The sequence below is a fragment of the Taudactylus pleione genome, unplaced genomic scaffold, assembly GCF_031769625.1.
Source record: "Taudactylus pleione unplaced genomic scaffold, aTauple2 ptg000397bl, whole genome shotgun sequence".
NCBI lineage: Eukaryota > Metazoa > Chordata > Amphibia > Anura > Myobatrachidae > Taudactylus > Taudactylus pleione.
In genome coordinates, this window is record NW_028284799.1 from 160353 (window position 1) to 180617 (window position 20265).

Here is a 20265-nt window from a genome sequence, read left to right on the forward strand (position 1 = left end):
CAACGGCGTTACAACGCCGGCACCTCGCATCCTTCGCGGCCCGCTCTGTGCCCAAATACGCTGAATAAAACTCAGCTAATCCGGGCTGCCGTAAAGTGCTACCACTGCCGCGATGACTCGCGCCGGCGAGATCATCGCGGCTAATAGGATTGACCCCTAAGAAACAAAAAAATTATTTATAACACAGTATTTGCAGAACAAGACCATGTAGATGGTTCTGGTTGTAGGGTTTCAGGAGTTCAAACAAATATTTGAATTGCAGAATATGTGATAACTATATAGTGGGCAATTCATTTGCTACAACAATCTAAACAATATACTGTAGCTCTATTGTGCAGCTCTCTACAATGTAGATGATAAACCTTGGTTCTGCCATTATCTAGCTCCCATGGTACTTCAATGCTGCATAATGGGTAATGCTTGTTTGAAGAAAGAAAGAGAAAATAAAACCCACCATACTTCCCAGCATATAAAATGTGTCTAATTTGGGACACAGCCACGCCTCGTCCAAATGAGAAATCACATGTCACAATCCTGTGATTCAGTCTAGTGCTTCTATAGCGCTAGGCATCTTCAACCCCACTTCCTCTCCTAGAAACCTCCTTCAATAGCACCTGCCGACTAGTAGGACTATCCCACCTAAATCAGGACAGTTGGTGGGTATGCAAGACACACATCTGTCCAATGTTTGTGTACAATCATGCACTGGGTTATGTCACAAATACAATCAGACTCTTCAATGTTGCTCACCAGGAGAAGCAGTTTGAATCTCTTTCCCACGGAATATAGCAAGGTTTGCCACAGATGTATTGAACTGCAGATCAGTTTGCAAGGAAACTCTTTCTGTCGCAGGCTGTGAGCGGGGCTGCACTTGCCAGTTAATGCCTAGCAAAGGATTAAACACATATACTGTACATAAGTAAACAGATACACTATAAAATCTTATAAAGCATAGACCATTCGCATTATCTACATTTTAGCTGTGTGACCTGGAGGGAGGCATTTGCCAATATCTTTCAGCTATGGCATCCCTTATGACAAAACTTATGGATGTGACAAACTAGCCAAGGTTCCTCTATAAAGCTGGCGACACAGTCACCGTCTTGCAGCAAGAGTCATAATTCCCTATCTGTATTAGTGTGTCCTCCCCAGTTACTGTGGGTGTCCTCAAGGTGCTCCTGTTCCCCAAACAATCCTAAACCATATGGGTAAGTTAATTGAGTGCTGATTGAAATGTGTCCCAGAATGGGTGAGTGTATGAGAGTGTTAGGAAATTTAAATTGTAAGCTCCAATGGAGCAGGGACTGATTATGAATTATTAAATGTTCACTATACTGCACTGCATAATATAGTCACACTATATAAATGAAACACAAACTGAACCACACAAATCCCTGTGCTATGGCTCTCTAATAATTAAAGATATGTAAAAATATAAATATAAAATAAAAGCTTCCTATTAAGTGAGGACACGGCAGGCCAGTGCTCGTGCGTCGGGAAACAGACAGGGTATATGTTATTAATAACACTGAGAAAACTTATTTTATAAAGGCGTGCCCGGACATTTTATGCACTAACCTGCTTAAAAGGTTATTTTTCCATCTGTCAGCTGAAGTGCTACTAACTACTGGCTTGCTTGTGAGTTCTGCATTTCTCCCTACCTGCATGTACGCAATAGAAGGATAGATCAGATTTTACGTATTATGCTGCCCATCCACTAGGCGATTAAACCTAGCGATGGAGCAAATATGATGGTCGTTATTGCTCCATCGCTTGGCAATCGACCGCAAATCGGGCAGTAAAGTGTTAAAAATGACCAGCGATGCGCGCGCCTGCTGGCCGTTTTTAACATCAATCATCGTCCGAACATGACGGTCAACCTGACGACCGCCGTCAGGTTACCATGTTCGGGGATGATTGATCTGCATACACTGAACGTCTAGTGTATGCACTTCACCCCGCAGGAGACGACGGCGTCGTAATTGTGCAGTCGTCCCCCGCATCGTGTAATGGATGGGCAGTGTTTATTTTATCTCATGTAAATTTAATACTGTGTAATTTTGTATGAAATGTCTTTTTTTATAACTTATATCGATAAACTAATTACCAAATATATATTTCTGAGTCTGTGTGTTCTCACTTAATAAAAAGCAGTTATGTTATTTGATATTTTTACATATCTAGAATTATTAGAGAGCCCTATAGCGCAGTGATTTGTCTGTCTCTTTTTAAAGCCTAGCAAGCTTTGTTCCCCTGTAGTGGGGTACTCTTTATACACCATATTTTGATACTACAGAGCCAAGTGTACAGAGACGGCTACTTGTGTGACCCTCTTTGTGTATACACTATATAAATACAATATAATTATAAAGATCCTCTGACAGGAAAACTAAATCTGATTAATCGAAACATTCCTAATGCTATTTACTTTCTTGGAAATATAAATTACTAGAATATTTAAGATGATCCATAACATACAAAAGGCTATTTGAAAATGCCAAGTGCACGTCTAGTTCAAGATACGAATACTGAGAAGTGTCTGTACTAGTATGGGAGTTGCTGCTGTACATTTTGGTGGAGTTAAGACCGTGGGTGCTGCAACCACACTCTATGCCAGTAAAGATGCTTCTTTAATGAATGTGGACTGAGTTTTTCCACTGGACTGGCCAAAGTCACCAGAAGAACATCCAAGACAAATAAACCAATGTGGCTTACAAGAATATTTATATTCAAACTGCATGGTTATTTGTATTTATTCTGAGTGCTACTACATGACTGCCCGCACCTTCTTCCATTTTTGCATTAGCAATGAGCATTTGTCTCAAATGTTTGATGAGACCATGCCAAGTGAATGCGCTGTATGCCAGGGAGTGTTCAGACATCTGAGGAATGTTACGAAGACCTAGCATCTTGAATTCAGGGTGTGGAACCAAGCACTCCATTAATTCCCCTGGGAAGAAATAGGAAAAACTTTGTATTAGCAGACTAGACTAAAACAAGCATATTTATTTTCAAAAAAGTCTTTTTTTCTTTTACAATGTGTCATTTTATATTTTCTACATTTATACTGAGAGAATGGGATAGTGTCTGTTCCAAGCTATTACACTTTATATATTCAATGGAAAAGTCAGATACAGACTGCATTTAGTAGGTCAAGAATTCTCTGAAACCGCAATGCTTTGCTGACAAGTGTCTATTAATGAAGTGAAAGTAAAAGGAGGGCATTGAGTGCTTTAAATCCACTGCAAGCCCTACATTGTAGTATGTGTTCCCCAAAAGACACTTCAGATTTATGGGGTGCTTTAGTATGTTAAACATCAAATAATATTTAATATATATTAAAGTCAACATAAAAAACAAATTAGAAATTGTATTGTTAAAACATTTAAATGCATAAGGAATAGTAATTTTTTTCCTGACATTGGGGGTACTTTAAATAAATTTACACACATAAGGGGGATTTTATATATATATATATATATATATAGTTACCAACCTTACCATCTCCAGTTTAGACATGCTGGAAACTAATGTAAAACTTACAGTACACGTAGGAATGCCATGTTCTTTAATAAGGTGCTGAAATATGTATTGCCCACCCCACTTCTGGTTTTTATACCATAAGGACTGTAAGGCCGGGCAGACATTAGAACGATGGCCAATCCTGCAGATGGCCAGGATGATTTCCCTTTGCCCTGGACCATCATACCTCATTCCTTCATTCATTAAATGCACAGCCGCGCACACAGTCAAACGATCCTGTATGTCGCTCGCGGTAGCGCGCAATTGTTCATACACAATAGATGATATGCATGATTTGTCGTGCAAATATCAATCTAGTGTGTATCCGGCATAATGCTACACTGTGGAATTTGTTAGATGGAGACCAGCAGTATAAAAATTACAATCGAAAGCAGAACACTCAGCGTTTTAGTTTGTGGCTGTAATCAGAGAAGTCATACAGGGTTGCAGTTGCTCTTGCTGACAACAGAGGGGTTCCATAAACGACCTCTTCTGCAATATAAACCAGCCAGCAGTGTTATGTGTTGCCCCTGATGATAGCCAGTAGCATGGCTGAAACGTATGCCGTCGGGCAGATATTACCTTTACCTATGTCTGAGCAAAGCTCCACTTTCCTTCACTAAAGCATGCATGCCAGCCCTTCATTTCTTTCAGTATGCGGTGAATGTGACTATATGACAATTTAATTCATTTGCGGGAATTTAGCTCCCAGGTTAACTGTGATGGCCACTTTTTTTTCGCAAGAATACCCAGGAGTAGCCCCATTCAGCAGTAGCTCCTGGGCTAAGTGTCCGGTACGATGCAGCTGACAGGTTGCGACTAGTACCAAATTCCATTAAACCCTCTTGACATGCGAGCACAAATCTGCGATAAGTGCAGCCTCGGGGAAGGTCGCGAGAAGTGACTGAATAGCTCCTGGTCACTTAGCCTGGGAGCTAAATTACCGCAATTTAATTGAAAGTCTCTCTTAGAGCAGACAAAAGTGTACGGTTACATTTTTTTAAGATAACTTACTGCAATAATAATACCTTTCACAAACAAGGTTTGTGTAGCTACCTATCTGTATACAGAAATCTTGTAGCATAAAGATGCATTAAATTCAAGGGACCACTATGAAATATGTCAACAATGAATTGTCAATATTCCTAAATTAGCACTTTAATGTAAATATTTTGGTATTCTTGTGCGAGTTGTGCTGTGGAATTTGATTGTATAAAGTTAACACATAAAACAGAAATAAATTAAATTTTCTGATATTTTACAGGACATTCCACTCAGGTGGTGGCGCTGCTTCACAGGTGGAGCCATCTGAGTGGTTCTGAATCAAGAGATATAGGGCAATAGCGATTATGCACGCAGTCCCACTGCGAAGATATGCTAATGATTGCAATCGCAATGCCATACGCAGCCTAACATAAGGACGCCCACATTACCTTACACACATCAGTAATTCTTAGCATTGAGTACCATCGCAGCCTCATGCACACTTGCACAACGTCTGACCTTACTCAGGAATTGCTAACCTCATTGCACGCAGTGAAAGCCCGAGCTGCGTATGGCACGCAGTGGCTAATTTATGCACAGCCCTGTAACGGCGTTCAAACGTACTGACACACCTGCCTTTTGCCGACCACCCCCGTCACCACCCTCACCGGTACTTCCTGTCAATCACTCTGCATAGCCACTGCGATCGCAATCCCAATCACATTGGAGTCTTTGCGCACTGCATGCGCAGGAGGCAACAATCGGCCGATTGGGTGCATAATCGCAGTTGCGATCGGTAATGAATCAGGCCCATAGCCTCCACCACATGAAAAAAGGCTTTGATGTGGAGGCCACCCAGGTGGTATCTGAGGATTATGAGCTGTAATTAGGTTAATGCTAAGGACTTTATTTACAAAGCCGCTGCTTCCTGGAGGGTTAGAGGTGAAAATTTAAAGACCGCCCTCACAGTCAGTATGAAGCGCGGCGTGCATTCCACTGACTGTGATTGTCATTTTGAATTTTAATATTGGGTGAGGGACCTTTACAATTGCAACAGTGCAGTATGTAAGTAGGATCCTGTAAGGAACTGTTAGTGTTATAAGTAGATTTGACAAAAAAAAGTGGCTTACTATACGCATTTGTATGCTACGCATTAATTACATTTGGCCCTAGTTACACATGGCATGCCATTTATTTAGATGGATGTAATTACGCCTGACATCCCTGTGGAGAGCCCACTCTCCGGCGTGTATGCCATGACGGCTTAGGAAGTCTGCTTCCCAGTTTAGGACTCAGGGGATGAACACTGCCGAGGTTGCCAGAAGATGACATTCGGCCTAGACCAGGATGTTTGCCACTTCCCACATGGCTGCCCGACTTCAACTGCCTCCCTGATGGTTGAGGTGGACTACGTTAGTCGCGTTGTGGGACTGGTTTTGGACCGGCCTACACCGGAGAAGGTCTTGCGCCCGAGTGGGTGCTCTGTACACTGCTCAAAGCTCCAGGATGGTTTATGGGCAAGCAACTTTCCTGGGTTGTCCATCGACCCTGAAAGGTATGATGACCGGTTACCGTGCACCATCCACGAAGGCTGGCATCTGTAGTGACAAGCTCCCAATTTGGAATCTAGAAGGGACAACCCTTGTTTAGATGGGATGTCTGCAGCCACCATGAGAAGGAAAGCCGAACCTCCGGAGAGAGGATTGTATGGATAATACTGCCCGTTCCACTTGGAGAGAATCAGTTGTTGAAGGGGCCTGGAGCGGAACTGGACTTATTCCACCATATCGAAGGTGGATACCATGGACCCAGGCCCTGCATTGCTGAGTGAATGGATACCCTCGATTGAGAAGCAAGTTGCACACACGCAAGAGCAGTGCCGAAATTTTGTCCACTGGCAGAAGGATGCTTTGTATTAGATGTACCATCCGCTGTGTCGGATATAGGAAGGACTTTTTCCAATTGATGAGCCAGCCGTGTGCTTGCAGGCAGTCCATGGTTAGCTAGAGATGGAGTTGTAACAAGCTGGTGAATGTGCCAAGATTAAGAGGTTGTATAGGTATGGCAGGATTCTGACTCCCTGGCATCTGAGGTGTGCCGCCATAACCGGCATTATTTTGGTAAAGACCCGAGGGGCTGTTGACAGACCAAAGGGCAGTGCCCGAAACTGGTAATGTTGCTGCAAGACAGCAAACCGTAGGAACCGTTGGTGGGTTGGGGTAATAGGCACATGCAGGTATGCATTCTGTATGTCCAGAGAAATCATAAAATCCCCCGACTCCAATGCCAGGACAATTGATCGCAGAGCTTCCATGCGGAACTTGGCCAGAATCGGCCGATGAGACCCGTTCAGCTTCTGAACCAAAAAAACCAAACCAGTGGAATAAAGACCAGTTCCTCGCTGAGCCGAAGGAACCGGTATTATCACACCTTAATGTAGCAGGGAGGGAATGGCTTCATGGAGGGCCAGGACCTAGATGGGGTCTAATGGGGGACCTGTACGAAAAAATTGCTGTGAAGGACGCCTCAGAAAGGTGAGGGCGTACTACTGAGAGACCACTTCTCGGACCCAGGCATCTGTTGTAGTTTGACAGCAAGAGTCGGCAAATCGAAGAAGTCGACCTCCCACCCTGGGATCCCCCAGGAGGAAGCCCGCCCCATCAGGCGGAGGGTTTGTCGTCAGACTTGGAAACTGGCTGACCAAGACTGCTTAGATCGCGGCTTGGTGGTCTTGTGAGTACTAGGCTGCCTAGGAAAGGAATGTCTTTTTGCCTTACCCTTGGGGCGAAAAAACTGAACACAGGCCAGCCTAGGCTTAGGGGCAGCTGCTGATGGCAGAAATGCAGATTTTGAATATGCCGCAGTAGCCACAATTTTGTCTAACTCTGTGTTGAACAGCCTGTCTCCCGAGAAGGGTAAGGATTCGAAGGTCTTCTTGGATTCTGTATCCGCTTTCCAGGACCGTAGCCAAAGGACCCGGTGGACGACTACCAAGGTCGCAGATCCCTTAGAGGCCAAGAGTCTAGTACCCCACACAGCTTCTCCCAAATAATAGGCCGCTTCCTGAATATGGAAGATGTAGGCCAGTTGTTCCCTGGTAGCTTCTGATGGCAGGCTGTCTTCCAATACCTCTGTCCATCCTTCAATAGCCTTAGCTAACCAGGCCGCAGCCATAGCCAACTGAATAATGGCGCAAGAAAGCGAGTAGACTGACTTATGACATGTTTTCAGTTTTTTATCCGTGGCATCCTAAAGGGATGATGTAGACAGTAAAGGCAGCGTAGAGCTTCTAACTAAGCGTGCCACATGCGAATCAACAGTAGGAGGGACTTCCCACTTAGTACACTCACCCGTAGGAAGAGGGCAAGCTTCCCCCATGAGCTCAGTGAGCTGCTCTGATTGAGGGAATTCAGCCTTAACCACCTTTTGTCGTTTAAACATCAGGGCTTTCGGCTTAGGGGCTGGTTCATCATCCTCTATATTCAGTATTGATTTAACCGCCCTCACTAGAGAAGGGACACCCACTGTTGAATGACGGTCCTCCTCGGCCAAGGGAAACCAGGGGATAGAACCTCCTCAGATGATGCGTCAAGACTCCGAAAGCTGGGTGGACTGAAAGGATGATACACATGGGCTTTGGCAGCTAACAGTCTGTCCGCCTGTAACATTTTCTGATAGGCGGTAGACGTTTGAGTCATATTGTGAACTGAGTGTGCAAAACTATCTATCCAAGGAGGATGAATAAGGGGTACCGACATAGTAGGATGTAACAGCTGTGGGTACCCCATGGTGGGAGGCAGCGTGGGGGCTGATAAGAGGTCCAATAGCTGCGCCATAACCTGGGATAAGGAGGTCACCCAAGGTGGCTCCTGGACAGGGGCTGGTAGGGTGGACTGGAGAGGTGGTACATAACAAATAGCACACAGACCGTCCTGCACGGAATAATGAGGGGACAAGCCAGCTGAACAAAATCTACAAGTAACCAGCACAGGGGCCCAGGCTCCTGTTTACCGTTGCCTTTAGAAGACATAAAAATAATCAGCAGAACACAATCAGTGTATAGCTAGTAATGCAATGTCACACACTTCGCAAATACAGGTAGATGTGAAGTAATAATGAACCCCTACACTCCTGGTAGTTGAGGGTTAACAAAAAGAGAGCAGCAGGGATAGATATAACTGACAGTAAGAAAGTTTTAAGACAGTATATCACAACAGCAGAGCTAGCACAAGTCACATACAAAACATATATACTTGTAATGTGCACTGAATCAACTAATCAAGCCTCAAAAGGCTGTTAGGATTGTGCGCTGTATAACCTGGCCCCCGGGAGAGGTATACAGGGAGACTGAACCCAAATCTCCTGAGACCTGTAGCTTCAGAAAAGCCTTGAGTAATGGCTGCTGAGCGTCTCATATAGGGAGGAGGGGAGGATGAGGAGCAGCTCAGAGGCGGAAAACCTCTTATGAGGGATTGCGCTCTGGGCTGGGGGAGAGCCTACCTCCCACTGCTGTATCAACCGCCAGGTGCCGCTGGCCTTCAATATGGTCCCCGATGCCAGACTTGACTGCCCTGGTTGTCTAGTGGGGGTGCGGACGAACCACAACCAGCGAGCGGGGAATCGCCTTACCTGTCTTCCTTGTTCATCCCACTGCAGCCCTGGATCCAGTGGAGCGGCTAGCCGAGCTCCGCGCGGCCGCCGTAATCACCGGACCAATCACCGGCACCGGCGGGGGTAGATGGAGCAGTAGCGCAGGCGCCCATCAGGATGTCTAGCGCTGCTTGCTCTGATGTAAAGAAAATAAACAAACTCTTAAAAATAAAGCTTGGGGCTGCCAAAGCAGTCCCCCTGTCTAAAGGTGCGACCGGTCCTGCCAGTACCAAACATTAAAACTGTCTGCCTGTGGCTGGGGGCGGGGTATATATGCATCGCGGGAGCTAAAGCTTTGATTGTTTGGTGCCCGGATCACTCCAACCACACACACCTATGTTATCCCTGTGGATCCCTACGGACTCTGAAAAAGGAAGGTTAGTTTTGAACCAAAGGTGACACTTAAGCAACAGGCTTGGGGGTATGATTTTTCTTTTCTGGTAATATTTCATTAGGGGGGGTTCTGGAAGAAATCCACACATTTGTAGCCAAAAATAGGGATTTTGTATTTTTTTTGTCGCCTGGTCTGGGATGGAGAAAACGTTTCTCCAGTTTTTTTTCCGCTTGTTGCTATTTTCACCAATGGTGAAGAAGACGGCAGTTTTTGCCGCTAATGCAATACGGCCCTTAATGTGGGTGCGACTTAGATGATGTGTACTGGGCCAACACATCAGACCGCGGGTACATATTAGAACTATGTAATGAATGTCAACGGTATCACTAGTTCCGTCGAAAATTAACATGAATGGGGCCACATGTGATATCGTCAGGTTTAATGTACAGCAGATTAAACCTGCTGACGTTGCATGTGATCGTGGGAGTGCACATATCCTGCATACACACTGCACTATACACACAATCTGTCGTTCAGATTTGGCCAAATCGGAAAGACTTTTGCTGGCATGGAGAAGCTTGGTAGAGGTAGAACTCAAAGAAATTAATGTGATTAAGCAGAGTTTGTAGGTGATAAGGTTTGAGAAAGGGAAAGGCGTTTTCAAGGAATCAGTAATGCTGGGCATACACTATACAATTATCTGTCAGATATCTGTCCAATGTGGCTGGTTGGAATGAAAATCTGGTAATGCATGGGAGCAAATGACAATCAACCATTTGCTCACAAACAGTGGAAAACAGACAATAAAAAATGTTTGTTCAGACAAACTGGTTAAATCAAACAAATTTAACCAATTTGAAAAATAATTTTTTGGGCCATTTTCCAGCGTTTGGGACTATGAGCCATTTTCAATATGGGAGCGAAAAGTCCGTGATAGACTTTTCGCTCCACATCGGAGATTTTCCTGGGATAAAGTATCGGGCGCGTGCCCGCTTTATCCCTGTATTCTATTTAAAATCAACGAAAACGGGACCCGATGAATTGGGAGCTACGAAAAAAACGGGAATTTTCAGGAATTCATTGTAGAACCCCCCTAAAGATGTCCAGACATGGGAGATAACTATGGGTACCCCTGTTTTTGCCTGCAAATGAAAGTCAGGGTTTTAAATAGCAGCGGCAGGTGTTTTTTCCCGACATTGAAGAAGTGATCCAGGAGAGCACTTAGGGTTTTTTTTTTTTTTTTTAAGTGGTCCCATCAAATTTGGGGTACATGAAAATGGGTACTAGCATATTTTTACGTCCCTAAAAGTCATTTTTTTTAAATTCTGCAAAAATGCACCTGCCGCTAATAATCTATTCTAGAAAACACCTGCCGCATACTTGCAGAATAGCCCTGAAGCTATTTCCCTATTTTTAAACACTGTTTCCATTTTTTTTCATTCACCACAAATTTTTTATAAATTTTTTTGGGGTGTCCCTATATTTTTTTTTTTTTTTACTTTTTTTGACACAGTTTATTTTGAAATGACATTCCCAGGGGTGCAGGCTATTTTCTTTAAGCCTGCACCCCTAAACCCCAATTCTGCACTTTTTTTCGCCATGTAAAACACGGTGAAAACTTATCCCCGTTTTTTTTCGAAGACTTTTCGAACCTGCGAAAAGTCTTTGAAATTGAATACGGGGATAATTGAAACATGTGAAGATGACATAATCGGTGTTAATTTATCGCCGATTTCGACTTTTCGCAGCCTAATTGAATACCCCCCTAATATATGATCGAATGACATTTGCTCCCATACATTACCAGGTTTTCATTCCAACCAGCCAGATTGTACAGATGTCTGACAGATTACTGTATACCCAGCATAAGTATTTAGCGGTCTCTATACATTCCATTGTATATCAATGTGTGCTTGCATTTATACTGAAAATTATGCTCTCTAAAATCTTTAATGCAGTATTCAAATTTTACAGTGCACTGGCCTGAATAACACCATTACAATCTAGCATTCCCGCTAGGCTGTTTTAGCAGGTGCCACGCCCCCTGCCAGCTTGTAAAAACAGCCCTGCTAAAACAGCCTGCTGGTGCCGTCCCCACCTGCGGGCAGCAGTGTCCCTCTGGTAGGGAAAATTGCAGTACAGCGATTACCGGCGGTGAATGGATGCCAGACGGATGCGCTCGGCATCTATTCACATGAGCTCTTGGGGGCAGCCCGGGACGTCCGTAAGTGCCGGGCACGCCCACCAGGAGTAATGAAAAGGGAGTGAGTCTTAAAAACACACCCCTTTTTCTGTGGTCACACCCCCTTTTCAGGCGCACGCCAGGGTGCCCTTTCTCTAGGTGCAGTGCTCTGCCTGGCGCCGGTCCTTGAGTGAACACTAACAATCTATTTGTTTTAATGCTATTTTAGTCTGTTAAATCCATGAAAGGTGAAAGCAACACTGTTTATCAAGACTCGCAGATTTTAACAAAGAATCATGCTTGATTGCCCATTAATTTAGAACAAGAATTAGACGATTAAAAAATAATTGAGAAGGTTGAAATTACTTCTGGTTAGGAAGACTGTACCGTTTTATTAATGATTTATTATTTGGTCTGAATCACGTTCATCTGATAATACTGTGCTAAAAATACAGTGGGTTCAAATAGAGACTAAAAATACAGAAAAAAGAGTAACTTGGTGGCACAGTACAGGACTTTGTAGAGAAGCATTATACCATGTTCGTAAATCTATGCCGGTCTCCTAAAAGCATCAATACATGTTATAATTAGATTGTTTGGCTAGAGAATGATCAGATCACTGAGCATATTTCCCATGTGCAAAGAGTAGCACGTCCTGGTGGAACCAGGACTAAAGATTTCCACCATACCCAACCAAGGGCCATATTGAATTAGTTTTGCCTCAGTAAAAAAGTTTAGCCTGCCGGACTTTTCACCGACATCGCGTGTTTTGGAAGCGGAAACTTATCGTGCATGCTCCCGATTTACTCCGTATTAAAATCCAAGAAAGGCAAAAACGGGACCCGGCGAATGTGAACCAGGAGAAAAGTGCAAGATAAATTGGGAGAATCGCTATGTACCCCAGAAAAAGATGGGCTGACTGCGGAAATCATTATGGTAGTTTAGTATTAGCCCTAATTGAACTAGTTAGGGTACGTAAGTGGTGGTAATTGCTTGCTATTAGCGTCTAGGTAAAAGTGTTGCAGAATGGCATAAAGCAGTGTTTTTTGGAGAAAAAATTTGGGGTGCTTGAAAATGGGTACTAGCATCTTTTAATGTCTGTAAAGTAATGTTTTAGAAAATGTGAAATGCCTCAGTAATACAAGCACCTGCAATCCCAAAAACAATTTGCCCCCTCTTAGAGCACCCCTAGAAGCCTATTTCACTAGTTTTTGAAGTTGTCCCCCCACTTTTACCATTTTGCCCCAAATTTTAAAGGCATTTTTTGGGGTATTTCTGGATTTTTTTTTTTTTACTTTTTTGGGGTGAATTGTCCTTTGGGGGTTGTACCAAGGGTTCTGGGTGGTTTCCCAACATTTGCACCCCAAAATATAGAATTTACACTTTTTTTCTCCTGCTATTCTGTGGAGTAAAAGTATCGCCTATTACAGTGCATTTACTTTCCACGTAGGCGAAAACGGACTGGAATTGAATACAGAGATAAATTTTCAGGCAAACTTTTCGCCAAAAAAAACATTGAAAAGGCTTTTTCGCTTCTAGATGAATACGGCCCCAAATCTGAGCCGTTCAAATTGACCAACCAAACCCTTCTGGGGATCACCAGTATTATTGACTTTGCAGTATTACTATATAAATAAGAAAAAGCGCCAGCGATAGCCAATACAAGTATGTCACTACATGGCAAACAAACAGTAACATTCTGCAAGAGTAAAAAAAAAAAAAAGTAACATACCCAGAGGATTTCTGCTGTAATGTGAGCTTCCGTCTGCTGTATACGCAGGCTGAAATACACTGCCAAGTTGGTGTGCAATGACTTTATTAACGTCCCGGAAGGAAATCTGCTTAATATTCATCAGTTGAGAGCAAACTTTGTGAATTATATCATTCTCATGAACCAACAGTGCATCAGAGGATTGATAGAGGTTGGCAAGGGTCAGAATGGAGTTGTAATTCTGAACAATAACCTGGGAGCAAAATATTTTAAACGTTCTATTAGCTTTGGTAAAATTAGATATTGGGCCATATTCAATTTGAGGCGAAAAAGTCCGTTATCTGACGTCATTTTCGCCTGTCTCACTTATCCCCATATTCAATTTCAAAGACTTTTCGCAGGTGCTAAAAATCGGGGATAAGTTTTCACCACTGTTTAGGTGGCGAAAAAAAGTGCAGAATTGGGGTTTAGGGGTGCAGATTGAAAAAAATAGCCCGCAGCCTTTGGAATGTACCCTTAATGCAATCTGTGTCAAAAAATGTTTTAAAAAATCCTTAGGACACCCCAAAAGAGATACTTTCATTTTGGTGGCGAAAAAAAAATATGTTGGGGGGCAAACTTTAATACTAGCAAAATTGACTCGGGGAGTCCCCAAGTATGCGACAGGTGTTTTCTAGAATGCGGGTGGTAGTGGCAGGTGGATTTTTGAAGAATTAAAAAAAAATGACTTTAGGGACATAAAAATATGCTTGCACCCATTTTGATGTACCCCAAATTTGATGGGACTAGTTATTTTTTCCAAAAAAAACCCCCAAAAAACCTAAGAGCTATTCTTCACCACTTCTTCTAAAGCCGCATTTATGCACCTGCCGCGGCTATTTAAAAACCCAGACTACCTTCAGCAGGCCATATAGGGGGTATCCATAGTGATCCCCCATACCAGGACATCTTTTGGGGGGTGACAGCATGATTTCCCCAAAAACTGACAGGACTTTTCGATACTTACCTTTCCGCCAGATCTTAACTGATTACGGGGATAAGCGGGCACACACCCGATACTTTATCCATGAAAAAAACGACGATGATGCAGAAAAGACCGACCTCTGACTTTTCGCCTCAAATTGAATATGGCCCAATGTATCAAAAATATCAACAAAAGGAAAAGAGCAGCCCAAAATAAATACATGTTCATAATCATGATGGCAGAGTATTGTGTAACTCTTATCACTTGTAAATTGTATATTACCTGAATGAACTAGTGGTCTAGCAGTCACAGGTTAATAATCCCTTCTTGACAGTGGGCCCGATTCAGAGGTGTACGCTATTCCAAAGTTGACGCAGTTGAGCGATAATTGGCAATCTGTACATGCGCCCGAGTCACATGGCGCATACGTCAAAGTACATTACCATATTTACTCACAGTGTGATCGACATCAGGGAGTGTTTGTTGTAGGTAACAGGGAGTGGTGGCAAAGGCGTGTCGCAACGGTATGTGGGGCATGTCACAGCCTGCATCTGCGATCCCCTACGCAGTGAATGTGGGTCTAGCTCCTTAGTACACGCAGCCATTCTGTGCAACCATGGGGACACTCACGAGGCCTATTATTATGGAAGGATCGGTGACCAATGCTGTATCTTTGCAGGCAGATGCTTGGATTTGCAAAACCGCAGGTGGGCGTCTCGATACATTCCTCAGTGTCTGCGACATTTGCATGTTTCACACAGCAGCTGTATACAGGATTGCAGCTGCAATGGCATTAGCATACATCTCTGAATCAGACTCATTATCAAGCATACATTTAGTACCTAGATAGTTTAAAAAGGCAAAGAATAAGTGGATGTCATTAAACTCAGCTATACCGGCCTGCAACAGTATCAGGTTATGGGCAGCATTTTGGCATAGTGGCTTGCATTGCACTCTCACAATGATGGGGTCACAGGTTTGATTCACATATTTTTTTAACGGTTACAATTTTCTCTATGTAAAAACTGTCATTTAAAAAAAAAAAGATAATTTCTCTTTCCTACCCAATTAAAGAACCTGATCAATACTAGGAAATTCCTGCTAGGTTAGAGATAAGATCAATTACATTCTTATCTAAAGGATTCTACACAAATAATAAACATTTTGAATGACAGTTGGGGAGAGAATTTCATTTTAGGAGTAGTAAATCCTCATTATCTACTTTAATCATTCATTCTCAAGGCTGTGAGGACTTACGCTTGTTTTTTTTCCCAATGGATAATAAACTGTTTGCTTTTATAATGGAAATTATTGATTTTCTTCTGCATAATAAATTATATGTAATTTCCAGAAAAGCTAATGTTACAGCTACAAGGAACAGACACAGAATAACTTTGCACCCATGTATGCCAAATTATTTATGAGACTATGCAAGTTTTATTTGATATGCAATGATTACCCATTGTATGTGACATGGTGGCGCTATATTGAAGATGTGACAGTGAGTCAGGTAATTCACTAAACTTAGTCACCCTCTGATATACAGTGAAAACTACATAGTCTTTATTCACCTTTTGGGTTCATGGAGACTTGTACTGAAGAGAACTAAATTTTATTACTAGATAAAGATTTGATTAAAAGGCAACTCCCTTAGAACCCGTTGGGATAATGATTTGGGTACCTTGTCTGATGATGACTGGAAGGCTGTTATGGGGACTCCTCGGGATGCTACGGCTTATGTCAGATTTCAGCAGATACAATTGTATATTTTGCATAGGATTTACTGGACCCCGCTTAGACTTTTTGAGTTTGGTGGTTCTAACGTGGACTCCTGCCCTAAATGCTCTGCTCCTTCTGCTGATTTATGGCATCTCCTCTGGTCATGTCCTTGTGTCTCTTTATTTTGGACAGATGTGGTGGATGGTGTACATGGCACGGGTATCCATGTAGTTTAATTTAAACCGTGTATTTGTTTATTTGGCCTGGATTTGGAGGATTCCCTCTCTGTCTGCCTTAGATTATATGTAGGTAATCCTTTAACTTTGGCAATGGTGTGTATTGCCCGCAAATGGATGGCCTCTGATCCACCCACCTTTGCATCCTGGGTGGCCTTGGTTAATTTGACAATATCTCATGAACGTTATCTGTACCAGAAACGTAAATGTCTGAGTAAATTTGATGAAGTTTGGTCCCTGTGGAAAAAATCCAGCTATGCACTCCTGGATTGCTACGGACTATGATTCCTTGATGCTTGATGTGTCTCTGTCAGTCGTTCACATACAACTGAATATATTTATATTTGTTTATATTCTGTGCAAAAATGTATATTGTGTATGTTGAGTGTTTGCATTTGTTTTCTACACTCTGTCTTACATTATGCATTGTGGAATTATTATATTATTCCTTGTCGGAATGTCAGCTAATTTACTACTGCACTGATTTCTATGAATTGCAGCATGGTATTGGTCGTATATTTCTTTACTGTATTTGTTTTTCTTTTTTATTGCTAAAGGAAAGTTAATAAAAAACAGGATTTTGGTACTTACCGATAAATCCCTTTCTCCGATTCCACAGGGGACACTGGAGGACTTCAAGACAGTGGGGTATAGACGGTGCTGAGTGGAGCAGGCACTTTAAATTTAAATGAAGTGTGACTAGCTCCTCCCCTCTATACCCCCTATAGGCCAGTATTAGAACCAAGCCCGAGGGGAGCAGAGAAAAAAGACTGACAGAAGAGGAGGAGGCGAAAGTACACATAACAACTGAAAGGTGAAAACAAAGCAAAATGGAATGAAACAAGAGACGACAAACATGTCTCTAACATTCATAACATCACCCTAGACAACAAACATGTCGCCAACAGGCATAACAGGTGGCAGGAAGAACAGCGCAGGGTGGGCATCCAGTGTCCCCTGTGGAATCGGAGAAAGGGGATTTATCGGTAAGTACCAAAATCCTGTTTTCTCCTTCATCCACTAGGGGACACTGGAGGACTTCAAGACCATGGGGACGTCCCAGAGCTCCCATCACGGGTGGGAAAGCGCTGAGAACCCTGCAAAACAGACCGACCATATTGCGCTGCAGAAGTTGCAAAGGTGTCAAATCTGTAAAACCGAACAAAAGTATGCCGTCTTGACCAAGTAGCTGCCCGGCATAGAGATTCCATAGAAACGCCTCGAGCAGCCGCCCACGAGGCACCCACTGAGCTAGTGGAATGTGCGGTAATGGAAGATGGAGGTTCTCTAGACGAGGCCAAATATGCCTGTCGTATGGTCAGACGAATCCATCGAGCCAGTGTCTGTTTGGAAGCTGGCCAACCCGGACGAGCAGCATCATACAAAACAAAGAGAGTATCAGTCTTGCGAACGGCTGCCGTCCTGTCTACATATATGCGAAGAGCTCTAACCACATCCAAGGATCTAGAAGAAGGAGAATCCTGTGGAAGAACTGGAACCACAATAGGTTGATTGATGTGGAAGGCCGAAACCACCTTAGGCAGAAAATCCATTCTGGTGCGTAGCTCAGCTCTATCCTCATGAAATACCAAATATGGTGGACGACATGATAAAGCTCCCAGCTCCGACACCCTCCTGGCGGAAGCCAGAGCCAACAGAAGTATCACCTTCCATGAAAGATACTTCAATTCCACCGCCTCCAAAGGCTCGAACAACGAAGACTGCAAGAAAGACAGGACGAAGTCCAAGTCCCATGGAGCTGTAGGAGGAACAAAGGGTGGTTGTAATCTAACCACACCCTGCAGAAAAGTTTGCACATCCGGTAATAAGGCCAATTTCTTTTGGAAGAAAACCGAGAGTGCTGAAATTTGTACCTTCAGAGAGACCTGCTTTCAGAAAAAGCAGAAATCTGGGAAGACTGAACTCCGTAGAAGGCAGAACTCTACGTTCGCACCAGGTTACATATGCCCTCCAAATGCGATGGTAATGCTTGGAAGTAACTTCCTTCCTGGCTCTAAGCATCGTAGGAATCACCTTGGAAGGTATCCCTTTACGTCTTAAGATGGCCCTTTCAACAACCAGGCCGTCAAACGTAGCTGCTTTAAGTTTGGATAGAGTAAAGGACCCTGAAGGAGCAGATCCTCTCTGAGTGGTAAGGGCCACGGATTGTCTACCAACAGGAGCTGAATGTTGGAGTACCAAGCTCTGCGAGGCCAGTCCGGAGCTATCAGCAGGACCTTGGCCTGTTCCCTCTTGATGCGTTGAAGGATTCGAGGGAGAAGGGGAAATGGAGGAAACAGATAAATGAATTGGAACTGCCATGGTGTTGACAGTGCATCCACAGCCACCGTTTGTGGATCCCTTGTTCGAAAGCAGTAAAGGAGCAGTTGATGGTTCTGCCTGGATGCCATGAGGTCGACCTGCGGAAGACTCCACCGTTGGACCAGCTGCTGAAACACCTGTGGATGTAGAGCCCATTCTCCTGGATGTACATCCTGACGACTGAGGTAATCTGCCTCCCAATTTTCGACGCCCGGAATGAAGATTGCCGAAATCGACCTTGTGTAGCTTTCCGCCCAGATCAGAATCCTGCTGACTTCCTTCATGGCCGCACGACTTCTGGTGCCTCCTTGCTTGTTTATGTATACCACTGCTGTGGCATTGTCGGACTGGACCCTGACTGCTTGGCCCCTCAGAAAGTGAGCTGCTGTCTGTAATGCATAGAAAACTGCTCTTAACTCCAATATGTTGATTGGAAGACTCGATTCCTGTGCTGTCCAGCGTCCCTGGAAGTGATGCTCCAGAACTACTGCCCCCCAGCCTCTTAGACTCGCATCCGTGGTAAGAAGCGTCCAATCCCACTCTCCGAATCTCTTTCCCTCCGCAAAGTGAACTGAGTTTAGCCACCACAGTAGGGAAATCTGAGTCTTGGGTTGTAACCTGACTCTTTTGTGAAGAAACAGGTGGGATCCCGACCATTGTGATAAGAGATCTAGCTGAAAAGGTCGAGTGAAAACGACCGTACTGGACAGCCTCGAAGGCTGCTACCATCTTCCCCAGAAGTCGGATACATGCATGAACCGAAACCTGCCGACGTCGAAGGACCAACCTCACCATCTCCTGAATGGAAGTTATTTTGTCCTGGGGAAGGAACACCCGTTGAGACACTGTGTCCATGGTCATTCCTAAAAACTGCAATCTCTGTGTCGGTTGCAGATGCGATTTGGAAAAATTCAGGATCCATCCATGACGAATGAGGAGGTTGTGCGTCACGGTGATGTCCTGTAATAGTTGATCCTTGGAATTTGCCTTCAGGAGTAGGTTGTCCAGGTACGGAATAATAGTGATTCCTTGTTTCCGAAGGAGACTCATCATCACAGCCATAACCTTTGTGAATACCTGTGGGGCCGAAGATAAGCCGAAGGGCAAGGCCTGAAACTGGAGATGTGAATCCCGAACTGCGAATCTCAGGAAAGCCTGGTGAGGTGGCCAAATGGGAATGTGCAGATAGGCGTCCTTGATATCTAGAGATACCATGAACTCGCCCTCCTCCAAGCCTGCAATTACCGACTGAAGAGACTCCATCTTGAACCTGAAGATCCGTAAGTATGGATCGAGATCCTTTAAGTTTAGAATGGGTCTGACCGAACCGTCCGGCTTCGGAACGACAAAAAGACTGGAGTAAAATCCTTTTCCCTTCTGATGACTGGGGACTTTACCACTTTCATGGACAGAAGCCTGTCTATTGCTTTCTGTAAGACCACACTTCTGTCGTTGGAAACTGGCAAACCTGTGGTAAAAAAACGATTTGGGGGTTGCAGTTGAAAATCTAGGTTGTAGCCCCAAATTATTAGATCTCGGACCCAAGCGTCCACACAGGTTTCCGTCCAGACCTCGCTGAAGTCCCGAAGACGAGCTCCCACTCTGGGGTCCCCCAGGTGAGAGGGAAGCCCCGTCATGCAC

At 43.9% G+C, this 20265-nt stretch overlaps 1 protein-coding gene and 1 pseudogene across 4 annotated transcripts in view; both read right to left on the minus strand.

Moving 5' to 3' along the window:
* The window catches only part of TUBD1 (tubulin delta 1), a 51806-nt gene that overhangs the window by 16310 nt on the left and 15231 nt on the right, over positions 1-20265 (minus strand). For all 4 annotated transcript variants that reach the window (XM_088446340.1, XM_088446338.1, XM_088446342.1 and 1 more), the window contains exons 5-7: positions 13405-13636; positions 2786-2950; positions 751-885 (exon numbers count right to left, since the gene is read on the minus strand). In XM_088446340.1, the coding sequence (XP_088302466.1) occupies positions 751-885; positions 2786-2950; positions 13405-13636 (532 nt within the window). The remainder of the gene's footprint in view (positions 1-750; positions 886-2785; positions 2951-13404; positions 13637-20265) is intronic.
* On the minus strand, positions 15183-19887 carry LOC148506702 (uncharacterized; annotated as a pseudogene).